This window comes from Heterodontus francisci, chromosome 20, assembly GCF_036365525.1.
Source record: "Heterodontus francisci isolate sHetFra1 chromosome 20, sHetFra1.hap1, whole genome shotgun sequence".
In the NCBI taxonomy this organism is placed as follows: Eukaryota; Metazoa; Chordata; class Chondrichthyes; order Heterodontiformes; family Heterodontidae; genus Heterodontus; species Heterodontus francisci.
In genome coordinates this window covers 61,629,928-61,647,484 of record NC_090390.1, presented here as the reverse complement: position 1 = coordinate 61,647,484, position 17,557 = coordinate 61,629,928, and the positions used below count along the sequence as shown (strand labels likewise).

The 17,557-nt window shown below is 40.5% G+C and overlaps 1 protein-coding gene across 6 annotated transcripts in view; it reads right to left on the bottom strand.

Annotated features, from left to right (window-relative positions):
• The window catches only part of vti1a (vesicle transport through interaction with t-SNAREs 1A), a 428,909-nt gene that overhangs the window by 378,947 nt on the left and 32,405 nt on the right, over positions 1 to 17,557 (bottom strand). For all 6 annotated transcript variants that reach the window (XM_068052913.1, XM_068052915.1, XM_068052911.1 and 3 more), the window contains exon 3: positions 9,710 to 9,820. In XM_068052913.1, coding sequence (XP_067909014.1) covers positions 9,710 to 9,820 — 111 coding nt within the window. The remainder of the gene's footprint in view (positions 1 to 9,709; positions 9,821 to 17,557) is intronic.

The following is a 17,557-nucleotide window of genomic DNA, read 5'->3' as shown; positions in this document are numbered from 1 at the left end:
CTTACCTTAAATCAATGCCCCCTGGTTATTGAACCCTCCGTTAAGGGAAAAAGTTTCTTCCTATCTAACCTATCAATGCCCCTCATAATTTTGTATGCCTCAATCATGTCCCCCCTCAGCCATCTCTGCTCTAAGGAAAACAACCCTAGCCTTTTCAGTCTCTCTTCATAGCTGAAATACTCCAGCCCAGGCAACATCCTGGTGAATGTCCTCTGCACCCTCTCCACTGCAATCACATCCTGCCTATAGCGTGGTACCCAGAACTGTATTCAGTACACCAGTTGTGACCTAACTAGCATTTTATACAGCTCCATCATAACCTCCCTGCTCTTATTTTCTATGCCTCGGCTGATAAAGGCAAGTAGCCCATATGTCTTCCTAACCACCTTACTAAAGATACATTACTAAAATAACTAGTTAAGCTAACTTAATATTTCATAACTTCTGATCGTCTCTAATACCATCATGTTGGTTAGCAAGGCATTAGTATTACATTTATTAGAGACTGGTGTTTGGTACTTTTGAATTTTGGAAGAAGAGAGCATTTGAAGTCTGTTCTGCCAAGATATCTAATATCCAGTATAGCATAGGTGATCCAAAAAGCATTAAACAAAGCAACTGCACTTTTACTAACAAGTACAAGAAAATTAGCAGTAAGGTTATGAAAAGATTATCATAATCTTTAAAGAAGCCATAATTAAAGCTCTGGTATAATCAATCACATATAAATAGGTTATCTATTATCACAGCAATATATAATTGGTGCACCGAAGAAGGGTCACTGACCCGAAACGTTAACTCTGCTTCTCTTTCCACAGATGCTGCCAGACCTGCTGAGTGATTCCGGCATTTCTTGTTTTTGTTTCAGATTTCCAGCATCCGCAGTATTTTGCTTTTATATAATTGGTGCACGTTTATCTAGGAAGGCTGGGGGACGAGGTCTATCACAGTAATAGAAGCTCCATTGTGTTTTCCTATAAATTATTTCACATTTCCAAAACCAAGTGTTATATTCGAGAAAGCCAGGCAGGGAAGGATAGACTGGAGACAATCTCTAAATAAAAGCTTTTTAAAAAAAGTGTGTAAAGCGATTCACATCACAAACATGCACCTCGCAACCCAACTAACTGTTTGTCTGTTCCTATCTATAGGAGCACAAGTGAATCCCCAGTTAATGTCCATCTGCATATAATTAAATAGTTAATATACAAATGAAGAGATTCCCTTCTCTCTCTTTAAATAAAAATTAGAGATAATGTGTAGACCAAAATTTCAAAACAAATTAAATCAATCAAAGTTCTCCATATTCTGTGCAAAACATTACATTGCGAGATGCCCCTCCTCTAGAACACCTAAGAATTTCTTTCCACGTGCATTTTGTTTTATAAAACAATCAGACAATTGGCGACTTGCTTTAATTGACTTAACTTTAGAGATTTCCTTTCCAGCATTTGTTTCAAGCCAATAAGGTCAATCTGTAAGTTTTTCTCACTCACAGTGTGAGTGTACATTATCCCACAATGAATGATTATCCACAAAACATTCAATGTATCTTCAGTACACCCATCATACAGAATCTCACTTGAAATATTTGACAAACAGAATTCCATACCCACTGCCTCCACAAGAGCCAGTGTTTCAACAGCCAGAGTACATTTAACAACTCTTTCTATTTTCTTAGCTTCCCAAGCTAAAGGACAACTTTTCCCATTCTTAGCCATAAGAAATATTCTGAAACCAACTGCACTGGAATTATCCAACAAGAAAATTACCGTGTGAAGCATTGCTAAAAAAGGACTAGGTTCAATTTCTTTCAGGCACCTAAAGATAGAAACTATGTGCACATTTATCCAGATTTAACTTTCTTAATGTTTTATTTGCCCTTAAAAAACATTCTCTACTTTAGGGTGTTACATAGAAGTACATAACTCCAACACATCAAAACTAGCATCAGGTCGAGTATGAGTGCACAACCAGTTCAACTGACCAATCAAGCTTCACAATTTCTCTCTTCTTTAGATATAACATTATCTTTCTATGATAAGTACGAGTAAGCGGAATGGGAGTAACACTCTCTAAATAGGATTGTTGATTTAAAGTTATTCCAGGCCTACACTGCTTTATATCTAAACCAACATATTTAAAAGCCCCACAAAGCTGACTCCCAATTTTAAGTTCTACTCTAATATTATTAACACATTTCTCAAATTCCACAGTACCACTCCAAAAGAAAATCAACATGCATCATGAGGATGCCTGAAAGTTTTCCTTTATAATACCAATAAAATATTGCAGGATCTGCTTTTAGTTGGACACAACCTATTTTCAGCAAAACACATTTCACCAAAAAGCACCAGATCCTGAAAGCATCATTCAGGCGATAGACACATTTGTATAGTTTCCACAGTTTTCCTTCTGCACCTGCTACCTCTTTGGGCAGTTTGAGAAACACTTCTCTTTGAAAAGTAACGCCCTGCAGAAATGTACAGTTCTGGCGCTACACTATAGGAAGGATGTGATTGCACTGGAGAGGGTGCAGAGGAGATTCACCAGGATGTTGCCTGGGCTGGAGCATTTCAGCTATGAAGAGAGTTGAAAAGGCCAGCATTGTTTTCCTTAGAGCAGAGAAGGCTGAGAGGAGACCTGATAGAGGTATACAAAATTAAGAGGGGCATAGATAAGGTAGATAGGAAGAAATGTTTTCCCTTATCGGAGGTGTCAATAACGAGGGGGCATTGTTTTAAGGTAAGGGGCAGGAGGTTGAGAGGGGATTTGAGGAAAATAAATTTCACCCAGAGGGTGGCTGGAAGGGGTGGTAGAGGCAGGAACCCTCACAACATTTAAGAAGTATTGAGATGAGCACTTGAAACGCCATAGCATACAAGGCTACAGGCCAAATGCAGGAAAATGGGATTAGAATAGATAGGCTTGATGGCCAGCATGAACACAGTGGGCTGAAGGGCCTGTTTCTGTGCTGTATAACTATGACAAGGCTTTGTTTTATATTAAAAACTTAGAATTGTGTGTTTTTAAAAACTGAAAAAGCATTTTTCACTGTACAGTGAAACACCTGCAAAAAGCTGAATTTGTAAACAAGGACAGGAAAGCCCGTCATTTCAAGGAAACCAGCAAGGGGTTTGACCTCCAGAGAGCTACTCTTTGAATGACAAAAAAAATACTATGTCTGGACATGTGAACTGTTTAGGGAGGTTTTGGTTTCACTTTGGACCTTTTAAAAACCAGTGAGTTGGACAAAAAGCAGGCATTTAAAACTTGGTTTTGACCTGCCTGGAGATCACAGAGGAAGACCCAGAAAAAAAGTGTTACCGCTCTCTCTCTCTCTAAAGAAATCCTGCAGCTCTTGAGAAGAAACCCTCTATTTCAAGGGTGGCAGATTTCCATTGCCTCCTATCTCTGAAGAATCCCTGCATCAAGTGTGGTTCCTGTTGCCTCCTGTGTTTTAAGAAATCCTGAAATCTGAAGAAATCTTCTACCTGCTGCTATAAGACCTAAGCAGACCTGTTGTGACACCCGTAATGAAGACCTTGTGTGAAGCCTGTTGCAGTTGTTTTGTTGTTAACACCTACCCATCACAGACTGCTCATCAACTTCGCCTGGAAAGACTTCGAGTGGCATCCAACTATTCGACTCTGGGACATCTCACCAAACCGAAGAAGTTCCTACCAGCCGGTGACAAACTAAATTATTTTATATTTTGCTTTTATTTTATTAAATTATTTTATTATTCCTTTTATTCCCATGAAACAGCTGTAAACCAAAATCTTTTGTTTCCCAGTTCACCAGTTTTTGGATGTGTGTGCGCGCGCATGAGGGCTAGGGAGAATAAGGAGTATTAATGTCTTTTTGTGTATAGATTTACTTCATTATTGGTTAAGACTTAGTGTTATACTAAACAGTTAATTTTATTGTTGATTAAAGAAACCTGGTTGGTGTGCTTTATTCTGGGGACAAATAGGGAGACAAATCTAATGGGCTGTTCATCAGTAAGTGGGAAAATTTATTGATATGCTGTGACCGTGGAGAAGTGGAACTGAATTAACAGTGCACTCCTCCTGCCTCGGCTATAACACCTTCTAGAGAATAAGGACTATTGCACAGAACAGAAAGCAATTTGGGATTTTGCCCATGGACTAATTGATACGGACTACAGCCTCCAACCATCTGTAGTAAATTTTTTTTTGCATGAACCGCCCATTTCAGCACAGTTGTCAACTTGCAGCCTGGTTGATCAGCTAAAATTTTATGCAGCATTTCATCAATCACCACATGATCCCTCTCACAAAGTACACTGCTGAAAGAACTTTCAGCTGCCGTATTCATGATCATGTGTTCATATTTTCAAACATCTCTGAACTCATCATTGGCAAATGCCTCTCCGTTATCAGCCAGAAACTTCACTGGTCCAGTCCCTACCCATTTCTTCATGATTTTGTCCATAATAATCCTTTCATCATTCTATGTATTATTGTAGAAAGACTAAATCTGGTTGCCAGGTCTGTAAAATGTAGGATGAAAATATTTCTGTTCTTGTCCCATGGCAACTACTTCATTAAAAGTTATGTGCCAATAGAAGGTTTACAATAGGACGTGGTGGCATCCTTTCATACTTATCACTAATCTCTTCTATAAACTTTGTATACTCTCCAGCAACTAGCGGATGCACTGAGGATCATCTTCAAATCTTCACTAGATACAGGCAAGGTACCAGATGGTTGGAGGTCTGCGAACTTGGCCCCATTGTTTAAAAAGGGTGCGAGGGATAAACCAAATAATTATAGGCCAGTCAGTCTGACCTCGGTGGTGGGTAAATTGTTAGTTTATCCTATCTCTCAGAATAGATTCTGTCACTTAGAAAGGCACAGATTAATCAGGGATAGTCAGCATGGATTTGTTAAGGGAAGGTCATGTCTTACTAACTTAGTTGAGTCTTTTTGAAGAAGTAACAAGGAGGACTGACGAGGGTAGTGCAGTGGATGTAGTTTACATGGACTTTATTAAGGCATTTGACAAGGTCCCACATGGCAGACTGGTCAGTAAAATATAAGCCCACAGGATACAGTGGAAAGTGACAGGTTGGATCCAGAATTGGCTCGGACAGGAAACAAAGGGTAGTGGTTGATGGATGTTTTTGTGAATGGAAAGCTGTTTCCAGTGGAGTTCCACAGGGCTCAGTGTTGGGTCCCTTGCTGTTTGTGGTAAATATTAACGATTTGGACTTCAATGTGGGAAGCATGATTGAAAAATATGCTGATGACACAAGAATTGGCTGTGTAGTCAATAGTGGGGAGGAAAGCCTTGGACTCCGGAATGGTACCAATGGTTTGGCTGAGTGGGCGGAAAAGTGGCAAGCGGAATTCAATCCAAAGAAGTGTGAGGTATTGCATTTGGGGAGGGAAAATAAAGAGAGAGAATACACAATAAACAGGAGGATATTCAGAGGGGAAGAAGAAGTGAGACACCTTGGAGTGCATGTCCACAGGTCCCTAAAGGTGGCAGGATAGTTGGATAGAGTGATGAAGAAGGCATATGGATTGCTTTCCTTTATTGGCCGAGGTGTAGAGTACAAAAGCAGGGATATGATGCTGGAACTGCATAAAACGCTGGTTAGGCCACAGCTGGAGTATTGTGTGCAGTTCTGGTCATCACATTACAGAAACGGCATAATTACTCTGGAGAGAGTACAGAGGAGATTTACAAGAATGTTGCCAAGGCTTGAAGGTTGTGGCTATGAAAAAAGATTGGATAGGCTAAGGTTGTTTTCCCTGGAATTGAGGAGGCTGAGGGGTGACTTGATTGAAGTATACAAAATTATGAGGGACCTAGATAGAGTGCTCAGGAAGGACCGGTTTCCCCTGGCAGGGAGGTCAGTTACCAGGGGACACAGATTTAAGGTGATTGGTGGAAGGATTAGAGGGGACATGAGGGGAGAAGTTTTCACCCAGAGGGTGGTGGGTTTCTGGAATTCACTGCCAGGAATAGTGGTGGAGGCAGAGACTCTCAATTCTTTTAAAAGGTACCTGGACATGTACCTGAAGTGCTGTAACCTGCAGGACTATGAACCAGGTGCTGGAAGGTGGGATTAGTTTGGGCGGCTAGTTCATTAGGCCAGCGCAGACACGATGGGCTGAATGGCCTCCTTCTGTGCTGTACTTTTTCTATGGTTCTAACTACACATGTATCTTTTAGCAGGATTTTTTTTATCTTTGACAAATAGGGTGAGTACATTGTCTATGAACAAATTGTCTTAAAGTTACATGTCTCTCTGATTCTTATCACCTGATGCCATTAATACTTGCATAAACACTCTGATGACAATCACCACTTTTTGTTAAGGGGATACAATATCCTGACTGGGTACACTGCAGATCAATTAACTTTCCAAAAACTATTGCCTTATCATGCTCCACGCAAAGTTTCGTTTGCGCCTTTTTTACAGAAGGTTTACTCAACAGAATAGGTATCGCACTAGAGAAGATACCATTACTTGTAAAATGGCTTACTCCAGTTTTTTTTTTTTTACATGGAATTACAGCTCTCTTTCATGACCTCAATGTGTTGTCATCATTAAACCTAAAGCAAGCAGTCCTTTTATATTCCTTCACCTTGCATCGATCCTCACTACTTAGTCAATCATGATAACATTTTAACCAATCTGTCCCATTTACAATTGACGTGGAAGCAATACCTAGTCCTACACAGTTAAAGGAGTCCACAACTAACACATTCATCACAGGACTAAAACTCTGTGACCAGTATAATTTGTTCATTATCTTCATCTTCTTCCTCAGAATTCTCATGAGGTCATTCCCTGCCTCTTCGCTTTGGGCAGCTCACCGCATAATGATACTTCGAATCATACGTGAAGCAACTATTAACTGTTCCTTGGGCATTTCTGGGATTCATTCGCCTATTATTGTTGTTCTAATTTTTACTACAATAGCCAGATCTGCTAGCATTTCATTCATCCTGGTTCTGCCTGTCTTTAATCCTAATGGTACCAGTGTCTGGTATCTGGGTTATTTTGAAATCTGGCAATCATTGATTCTTTACGTTGTGCCGCCACAAAATGTCTCATTCTTCCATGAAGGCTGAAGGAAGTGACTGCTTCCCTAGTAATTGTTTGAAGGCAGCAGACACCTGATCAACAGAGTTGCCTTCTCTGAGAACCAAACACCAGTTAAGAACACCTCCTTCCTAAAATCCACCAACAGGACTGTCATGGTAGACCCATCGTTTCAGCCTGTTCCTGCCCCACTGAACTTATTTCTTCCTATTTTGACTCTATTTTTCTCCTCTTGTCCAGTTTCTTCTTACCTACATCTGTGATTCTTCTGATACCGTAGATCATTTGGACAATTTCCAGTTTCCTGGTCCTAACCGCCTCCTCTTCACTATGAAGGTCCAATCTCTCTAAAGCTCCACCCCCCACCAGGACAGTCCGAGGGCTCTCCGCTTCTTCCTTGAACAGAGGCCCAACAAGTCCCCATCCACCACCTCCCTCCTCTGCCTGGCTGAATTTGTTCGCACCACTCATCTCCACTCACTTCCTCCAAACATTATTAGGGGTACCCACATGGGGCCTAGTTATGCCTGTATTTTTGTGGGGTAAGTCGAATGTTCCTTGTTCCAGTCCTACTCAGGGACTCTCCCCCAACTCTTTTTCCAGTACATTGATGACAGTATCTGTTATATATTTGGTTCTTTATGCTGCTACCATAATGAGTCCAGCCAGAGAGGTTCTTAGACTGTAGTATTTAAACATTAATCTTTATTTCATAACAGCTATATACACTCCACACTAGCCTGTGTGGCTCCTTCAAAAGCTACGCTGTACCTGTTCTCAAGTCTCTCCCACATGATCTTTTACATCATCATGGTGGGCAGTATTCTTTACATGCTCGCAAGATTAACCCTTTCAGACCCTTATAGTACAGTATCAGTGCTGTTTCCTGCTTTCGCCCTGAACTGGAAAACTTCATCAACTTTGCTTCCAATTTCCACCCTTTGCTCACCTTCACATGGTCCATCTGTGACACTTCCCTTCCTCGACTCCTCTGCCTCCATCTCTGGAAATAGGCTGTCTACCAATATTCATTATAAGCCTACTGACTCCCACAGCTAACTCAACTATACTTCCTCTCGTCCTGCCTCCTGTAAGGACTCCATTCCATTCTCCCAGTTTCTCATCACATCTGTGTGGATGATGCAAGCTTCCACAACAGAGCTTCAGATATGACTTCCTTTTTCCTCAACAAAGGATTCCCTCCCCACTGTGGTTGGCAGGGCCCTCAACGAAGTCCATTTCCATAACTTCTGCCCTCACTCTCCCTCCCAGAACCATAACAGGGTTCCCCACATCCTCACTTTCCATCCCACCAGCCTCCACATCCAAAGGATTATCCTCTGCCATTTCCGCCACTTGTTGTGTCATATTTAATCAAGTAATTCTGTATACATTGCTGTTTGATATCAAAAGAAATTGTGGACAGTTGGAAGACTGAGTGTGTGCCAATTTCACATCTTGGACAGATGAAACACACAATATAGCATAATTCAAGAAAATTATTCAAGTAACAAAAACCACAAAGTTACTAAAACGCCATTTTCATTCTATTCTTCTAATCCGACACAGCAATTGGATACAGTTATATTGTGTTCTTGTAATAAAAAAGCTCGTCCTTTTTACCCCTTTTGCCATTGTGTATGAAAGACTATTCATTTCTGAGCAATGTTGAAAATATCTTCCCATGTATGATGGCTTGAGACTGAGCTTTGTACAGTGTTTTTATTCAAATTTTGTTCATCCATTTCCCCATTTTCATTTCTCCTCTCCTGAAAATACTGACTTGTTTTGAGGTATAATTGCACAGGAGCACCAGTATCTCACCCAAGTAGTAACTGTTCATGTACAAGCCCAAAAGCTGAAGGGTGGCAAGCTGCTACATTGGGGATGTGACTGCCAAGCCAATCTTGCTCTTGTCCAATTTTCATACAAGTGCATTCTCTAGCAGAAATCACCGGATAGAAACCAGCAGCAAGAATACTAGTTGATTGCTCCCCTCCCTAGCCCAAGATGCTGAGATTAATGTAGCATCACAGACTCTTGCTGCACAGATGGAGGCTATTCAGCTCATTGTCAGTTCTTTTTAAAAAAAAAAGCTGTCCAATTAGTCCCACATCCCTGTTCTTTTCACTATAGCCCTGCAAATTTTTCCATTTCAAGTATTTATACAATTCCGTTTTGAAAATTATTCTGGCAGTTAAGTGCAAATTATAACTCACTGCATAAGAAAAATTCTCATCTCTCTCTGGTTCTTTTGTCTCTCTGCTACCTCTCAAGTCGAGATCAGCAAACTCAATACAAACCAAGAATTGAACTTGTGACTTTTCTTGTCTGTATGGCTCAGAACTACACCAGCAGTTTGTTTACTCACTCAGCCATCAAGAGCGCCATTCTAGCAAATGGTAAATGCAGCAAAGCATTCTTATGATTAAAATCCATTGAAGAGTACAATTACAATGAAAGGGATTTTTGAGAGATTAGCAACTGGAACATTTACAGTTTGGCAATATTTATATGTACTTTGAGCTGCAATATAGAATATCAAAAAGCTTCATCTATTCCTTAAAGAAAAGGTATATAAGATTTGTGCAGAGTTTTCTCCATACATAATATAAATTAACTCACAAAGTCCTTCTCAAGCTTTTCCAATTCCTGTTTGTAACTCTTCATTCGGGTGTTGAACAGTCCACGGCTCTGGAGCGGTATCTCCCGTACCTCAAGATCCATTTGTTCAAGCTGTTAATAGAATTAAAATAAGAAAAATTAAAAAGAAGAAAAATATCAAGTTGCTGCGTGGCCATTTTCAAGCAAAAGATTCTTGAGGGGTAGCAATTTTATTTTCAACAATACTTAGTAACCAGCTTTTATTTTACCTTTATGGTAGATCCGTACAAAGTTCAAGAAGAATGATCAACTTTGCACCTTACTTAGAAAGGTCATAATTGATCTCCAATAGAATTACTGTACAGTCTACTCCTTTTAACTCAAAATGTCTATTAATTCAAAGTATCTAATTCTAATTATGAAAGTGCTTCCATTTTTAAATTTTTTTGAGGACTCGTGTTATAGAATTGTGGAAATGGATTCATTTGGAGGACTGAAGTGATTCCATAGATGCTGGACTTAGTTTTTTTTTAAAAAAAGGTCACTGGAAGGACTTTGGGACTTGAGCTTTCGGTGTAAAAACAACCATGACTGGATGTCATTTGTCTTAAGTTAAATAAACAGGAGCCTTGATGACAGGGGGCGGAGGGGGGGGGGGGGTGCGGTTTGTTTCCAGAGAAAAAAAAGTGGCGCGGTGGTTAGCACCGCAGCCTCACAGCTCCAGCGACCCGGGTTCGATTCTGGGTACTCCCTGTGTGGAGTTTGCAAGTTCTCCCTGTGACCGCGTGGGTTTCCGCCAGGTGCTCCGGTTTCCTCCCACAGCCAAAGACTTGCAGGTTGATAGGTAAATTGGCCATTGTAAATTGCCCCTAGTGTAGGTAGGTGGTAGGAGAATGGTGGGGATGTGGTAGGGAATATGGGATTAATGTAGGGTTAGTATAAATGGGTGGTTGTTGGTCGGCACAGACTCGGTGGGCCGAAGGGCCTGTTTCAGTGCTGTATCGCTCCATGACTCTATGAAATCCCTGATGCCACATTTCTCCTGGAAAGCCTGCCAGACTAATCCTTGATGCCGCCTGAAGAGAACTGGTCCAAAATGATCCCAGTGACAGCCATCTATGCATATTTGGGACGCTAGAATAAAGGGACAACTGATATCATTCCATAACTTCTCCTTTTCCTTCAAGTATTTGGCCGAAGTTTTTTTTGTATTTATTTTCTTTATTTTTTCTTTAACCAGTGCGCGTGTGCACGCACAAGCGTGTTGGGCTAAGTTAGAAGGCACCTTTCATATTTCAGTTCCGAAGAAGGGTCACTGACCCGAAACGTTAACTCTGCTTCTCTTTCCACAGATGCTGCCAGACCTGCTGAGTGAATCCAGCATTTCTTGTTTTTGTTTCATATTTCAATCTGTGTGTTAATACTTTGTATCTTTACTGAATAAGCCTTGTTTTATAATAAATTAATAATGTTGGTGTTTACTAAATAAACCTGGTTGGGGAATTTTATTCTGAAGTAAAAATAGTGTATATAATTGGCTATATTGGTAACTGGGTAAACATTTAAATATATGTTGTGACCCGTGGAGAAGTGAAACTAGACAGTGCACTCCTCCCACCTCAGTCATAACAACATGAATATAAAAATGTTATCATTTGACACATACTGAGAAATGTATTCATTTCAATATGTTAATTTGTGTCAAATAACTCGACTTTTTCACTTATAATCACATGGTCACACATACCAAGAACTATTCAGGCTGCCAAAACCAGATTACTGCAATAATATTGATTAGCCCTCTAAATTGTTTAACCCCTGCATTTTGAAAGAAATGTTGCATAAATGAAGCTTTCAACTACAGGCCATCTTGTTCTGTAGGCTACAAGAAGGACGAAGCTTTAGAAAGATTTGCTTTTTTCTCTATTGGGGTTTTCCTACTTCAACTTCACACTAAATTTCTGAACAAATGGAGAGATATTACAATGACAAGTTCATGGGACAGTTAAAGAGATAAAATAATTGGCAGAAATCATAGTGAATTTGTAAAAAGAAAGTCATGCCACACCAATGAAATAAAACTTTGATAGGGAAACTTAGATGCTAGCAAAGCTTTGACAAAATATCAAATGGAAAACTAGTTCAGATAATTAGGCACACAGTATTGTCAGGTGCATGTTGAGATGGACTGAAATGCAGCTAGTCAATATAAAACATATTCTGCAAAAGTGATTCTAAATCATCTGGAAGGTGGTGTCAGTGGCTTCACCTCAAAGTTTGCAGATAATCACCCTATTTTGGTGTTAATATTGTGGAAGGTGCAAACTAACGAGAGAGATGTGGACTTTTTGAAGAGATGGATGAACAATCGGCAGATATAGTTTAAAGTAGATGAATATAAAATATGAACTTTTTATTCCTGAAGTTATAGAACTTAAAATGTTGTTTGTTTCATTATGACTTGATCAATCTGCAAGTGCATTTTGCAATTTGTTTATCTGAACCCCTTGGTGTCTCTCTTAATCCATACCTTTCAGCCTCTTTCCACAGAATTTATATCCCCACTCCTTGTTTTAAATACCAATTGCATTACCTCACATTAAGTAACATCTTCCACATGTCTTTCCATTTCACAAATCTTCCTTGCCTTTTATAGCACTCTACACACTGTAGGGGTGTATGGTGTAATATGTGTGTAGTCCCTTTGTATCCTGGTCAGTCACACATCCACGACAGCATGGGTATGGACAAGAAACACTGGTTTCCCAGTGCTATGCAACTCTTACTTATGCCTCCAAGGAGCTGGTGGTCCACACCAGTGGGCACACCCTGGACCTTGTCTCAGCTAGCATGCTCGACTAAGTAAGGGGGAACAGCAACTTCACAAGATGCTGTACAAGGGGCGTCACCCTTTTCAAGTGCACGAAGTCTGGACTGGTGGCTGAGGCAGAAAAATTCGCTATTCAGAGTCAATAGCTCAGAAGACACAGCAGCAAAATGTGTGACACATCTCATGATGCTTGAGGACAAATGGTCAGTCACCTTGGAAGAGTCAGGGTACTCACCAAGTATTCATCCACAGTTAGTCATGGAATCTAGTTTAAACAGTGGAAGTGATGTAGGCAGACCTGAGCCCCTGCAAAGATGTCTACTGTATACAGGAACAGGGAAGAAGAGGACTTGCTAGGAAGTAGGAATAGCCAGGTGAATGACGAGGGCAGCTGAAACTCGGAAGAAAGTCGAGCATCTAATGATGCTACTCTTAAACCCAGACAAGAACTCTTGAAAATCAGAACATGGAATATGAAGACACTATCAGAGTAGTAAAATAGACAACTGCGTGAAAGAGATGTTAAGACTGAACATCAACATTTTAGGATTGGCAGAAGCTAGATGGATGGAATTTGGGAAAATAGACAAAGGTAAGCAGGTGATGATCTTCTCGGGTGTTAGAGAACATGAGAATGAAGCTGGAATAATGATGACAAAGAAAGTAGCAAAAACAATGCAGTGGTATTGGCCAATGGTGAAATGGTGAAATTTAATAGGAAACCAATGAACATTGTGTGTTCACAACTGTATGGGCCCACGCAGGACCAGTGATGAAGTAGTGGAAGTATCCTATGAGGAGGTACAAAAAGCATTGAAGCATGTGAAGAGTGGAGACATCTTGATAGCTCTGGATGATTTGAACACAAAAGTTGGCAGAGAGGCATGGAAATGCAGTAGGAGCTTATGGACTAGGAACGAAGAACAGCAGAGGTGAACGCCTGATACAGTTCTGTGAGGAAAACTACTTGGTTATCTTGAATATACTCTTCAAACACCCAAGACTGCACACCTGCAAGAGTCCAGGAGATGTTCACAGAAACCAAATAGATTTTCTGGTGATTAGTGAAAGATACAAGGACAGCATCAAGAATGCCTTCACTTACCCAGGTGCAGACATCAATTCAGATCATTGCCTGCTTGAAATGATAGGTGGAGTACATTGGTGAGCTGTGCCTGGACTGGATGTTGTATGACACACTTGAATGCATTCTTTGCAAGTCATTATTTGGTCTTATTCTGTCCTTATTGTGTAATGTCTTGTTAAAGTTCTAACCTAATGTGACCATGTTTCAAATTGTATCATCACATGTAGAAGTATGAGCAGAATGATGCAGAACTAGCAGCATTTGCAGAAACACAGTTACCAGGGAGTTCTGCATCAGATCCTCCAGAAGATAAGCGTACAAGGCCCCTTGGATGTAGTGTTGAGAAGAATACAGTGGAAGACAAAGCCTTCTGATTGGCACAAGCACTGGCACAAAGCACTCTCAAGGATGACAACAAGACACAAATATGCTAAAAAAAAAACAGACCATCAGATTCCGAAAAGAACACCTTTTGTAGTACTTACATTTGAATTACTAATGATGTTGTATAATTATTGTCCTGAAGAGTAAAACCATAGAAAGAAGGAATATATTTACTAGAAAATTATAATAATTAGCATTATATGTAATTATGAAAGTTAGAATTACTAATAGGCTAAGTGGACCTGTTACAAAAGTGAAAATGTAGAAAACCCATCACTTACAAATCTGTCTATTTGATATTTATTTGTTATATTCTGTGTATCTGTGCACATAGCGACACAACATTAATTTGAGGAACTGTTACTAAGTACATTGGAATGGGTATCTCCAAATAACACCTATATGGCTATTTTTTAAATATGAGAAAAGGTGGTAAAGAAGTCAAAATCAATCCTAGTTTTTTTCACTGATTCGTACTTCATTTAAAAAAATGGTCTTGGGATGTGTATGACACTGGGAATGTGGTATTCATTGTCTATCTCTTGTTTCCTGGAGGGCATTAGGAGTCAACCAAATAATGTGGGACTAGAGGCATGTGTAAGTCAGACAAGGATGGAGTGGCAGGTTCCTTCCCTGAAGAACATCAGTGTACAGGTTGACTTTCTCAACAATCTGAGAGTTTTCATGAATGGCAAAGCTATCAATTTAGATTTACTAAGATGATCCCAGGAATGAGAGGACATACTTGTGATGGGAAACTTGATAAACAAAGAATGTGCTCATCAGAGCAGAGAAGGTTGAGGGTAGCCGACTCGGGTTGTTCAAAGTTTTGAACAGTGAAACATGATTTCCAGTGTTTGGTGAGTCAACAACAAGGTGGAATAAATATAAGGTTTGTGCTAAAATCATAAAGAGGGAGCTTCAAAGTTTTTTTTCCATATGCAGCATTATTTTGAATATGCAGTATATTACCACATGGTAACTGAAGCTGAGTCAATCACTACATGTTAGGGGGAAAGAGATAAACATTTGATATGGACTTGTGATACCACTCCTACTTTTACAATAAGAACTTGGATTTTTGTTGCGTCTTTCACGTAGAAACATTTGTATTCAGTTCTGGTCGCCTCATTATAGGAAGGATGTGGAAGCTTTAGAGAGGGTGCAGAGGAGATTTACCAGGATGCTGCCTGGACTGGAGGGCATGTCCTACGAAGAAAGATTGAGGGAACTAGGGCTTTTCTCATTGGAGCGAAGAAGGATGAGAGGTGACTTGATAGAGGGGTACAAGATGATGAGAGGCATAGATAGAGTGGATAGCCAGAGACTTTTTCCCAGGGTGGAAAGGGCTATCACCAGGGGGCATAATTTTAAGGTGATTGGAGGAAGGTTTCGGGGAGATGTCAGAGGTAGGTTCTTTACACAGAGAGTGGTGGGTGCGTGGAATGCACTGCCAGCGGTGGTAGTAGAAGCAGATACATTAGGGACATTTAAGCAACTCTTGGATAGGTACATGGATGATAGTAGAATGAAGGGTATGTAGGTAGTTTGATCTTAGAGTAGGTTAAAGGGTCGGCACAACATCGTGGGCCGAAGGGCCTGTACTGTTCTATGTTCTATAAGACAGAGAAAAGAGAAGGACCAGAGATAATAGAGGCAGAAGTCAGTGCAGCAATCAAAAAGATGAAAGCAAAAAGAAAGCACCTGGAATCGATGAGACACCAACAGAATGCCTGAAAGCCCTGAATGGATGTTAGCATTGGGAAACTGACAGACCTCTGCAACAAAATTTACAGAACAGGATTCATACCTGTGTTAGTGTTCATTAAACTCTCAAAGAGTTGGGGGAGGCGGTGGTGTAGTGCTAATGTCGCCACTAATCCAGAGGCCCAGCTCGTGCTCTCGGGACATGGGTTCAAATCCCACCACGGCAGATGGTGAAATTTGAATTCAAATAAAAAAATCTGGAATTTTTAAAAAAAGTTAGTCTAATGGTGACCATGAAACCACTGTTGATTGTTGTAAAAACCCATCTGGTTCACTAATGTCCTTTAGGGAAGGAAATCTGCCGTCCAGACCCACAGCAATGTGGTTGACTCTTAAATGCCCTCTGAAATGGCCTAGCAAACCACTGAGTTAAAGGGCAATTAGGAATGGGCAATAAATGCTGGCCTAGCCAGCGATGCCCACATCTCACAAATGAATAAAAAAGAAACCAAAAGCCCTAGAGTGTTCAGAGCACAGGACAATAAGCTGCATGAGCCATGTGATGAAAATGAAGGAAATGGACTAGTCCTGGAACAAGTGAAAAGGTTTACATACCTTGGGCAGCTTATCACAGATGATTGGAGATCTGACTCCAATCTCTTTTAGTAATCATTTTGAAAAGAAATGACCAATCAATGGAAGCAGAGATAGATGATAGTCAGGATTCAGACCAAAGAAAGGAACAAGATAGGGCATCTTTAACTTGAGAGTAGTGATAAAGAGATATCTGGAAGTACAAAAACCTGCATATATATACTTTATAGACGAAGAGAAGTCATTTGAAAAAGAGTCTACCATCAGAAGATAATGGAGTGCTTAAACAAACTACAAGTTGACAAAAATGATAAAAAGGGTAATTCAGAATCTATAATTGGAAGCAAATCAGCGATGATGAGACTCAAGAGCAGTTTGTCAGACAGTTTCCCAAAAGAGGAGTGCGGCAGGGTTTCGTTGTTTTATCTCCCCAAAACTGTTCAACCTGTCCACGGAAACTATCTTCAGAGACATGGAACATCTATCAGGTTGCAATATTGGTGAGTTGAACATTAACAACTTGAGATACGCAGATGACACTGCACTGATTGTAAAGTCAGAAGAGGCACTACAGGAAATTGCGAACAAAGTGAATACAAGGAGTGTGGAATATAGATTAGGAATGAATGGGAAGAAAACCAAGACAATGGGTGACAAGTAGGGACCTAACCCCGGAAGTGAAAATTGAAGTAGATGGACAAGTTATCACAGAACATTGGAGATCTAACCGAGAGATCCAAAGGAGAATTGAGATAGCCAGATCAGCTTTGTCAGAATGAAGGACTTGTTATCAAAAGAAACTGACCCTGAATCTTCGGAAAAGAAGGCTGAGATGCTACATTTTGTCATCTATGTTATATGCCTCGGAGACATCTTCTTCTTTGGTCTCCTTGTCTCGAGAGACAATGGGTAAGCGCCTGGAGGTGGTCAGTGGTTTGTGCAGCAGCGCCTGGAGTGGCTATAAAGGCTACTTTATAGAGTGACAGACTCATCCACAGGCGCTGCAAATAAAATTGGTTGTCGGGGCTGTTACACAGTTGGCTCTCACCTTGCACTTGTCTTTTTTCCTGCCAACTGCTAAGTCTCTTCGACTCGCCACACTTCAGCCCCACCTTTATGGCTGCCCGCCAGCTCTGGCGATCACTGGCAACTGACTCCCACGACTTGTGATCAATGTCACAGGACTTCATGTCGCGTTTGCAGACGTCTTTAAAGCGGAGACATGGACAGCCAGTGGGTCTGATACCAGTAACTATCTCACTGTATA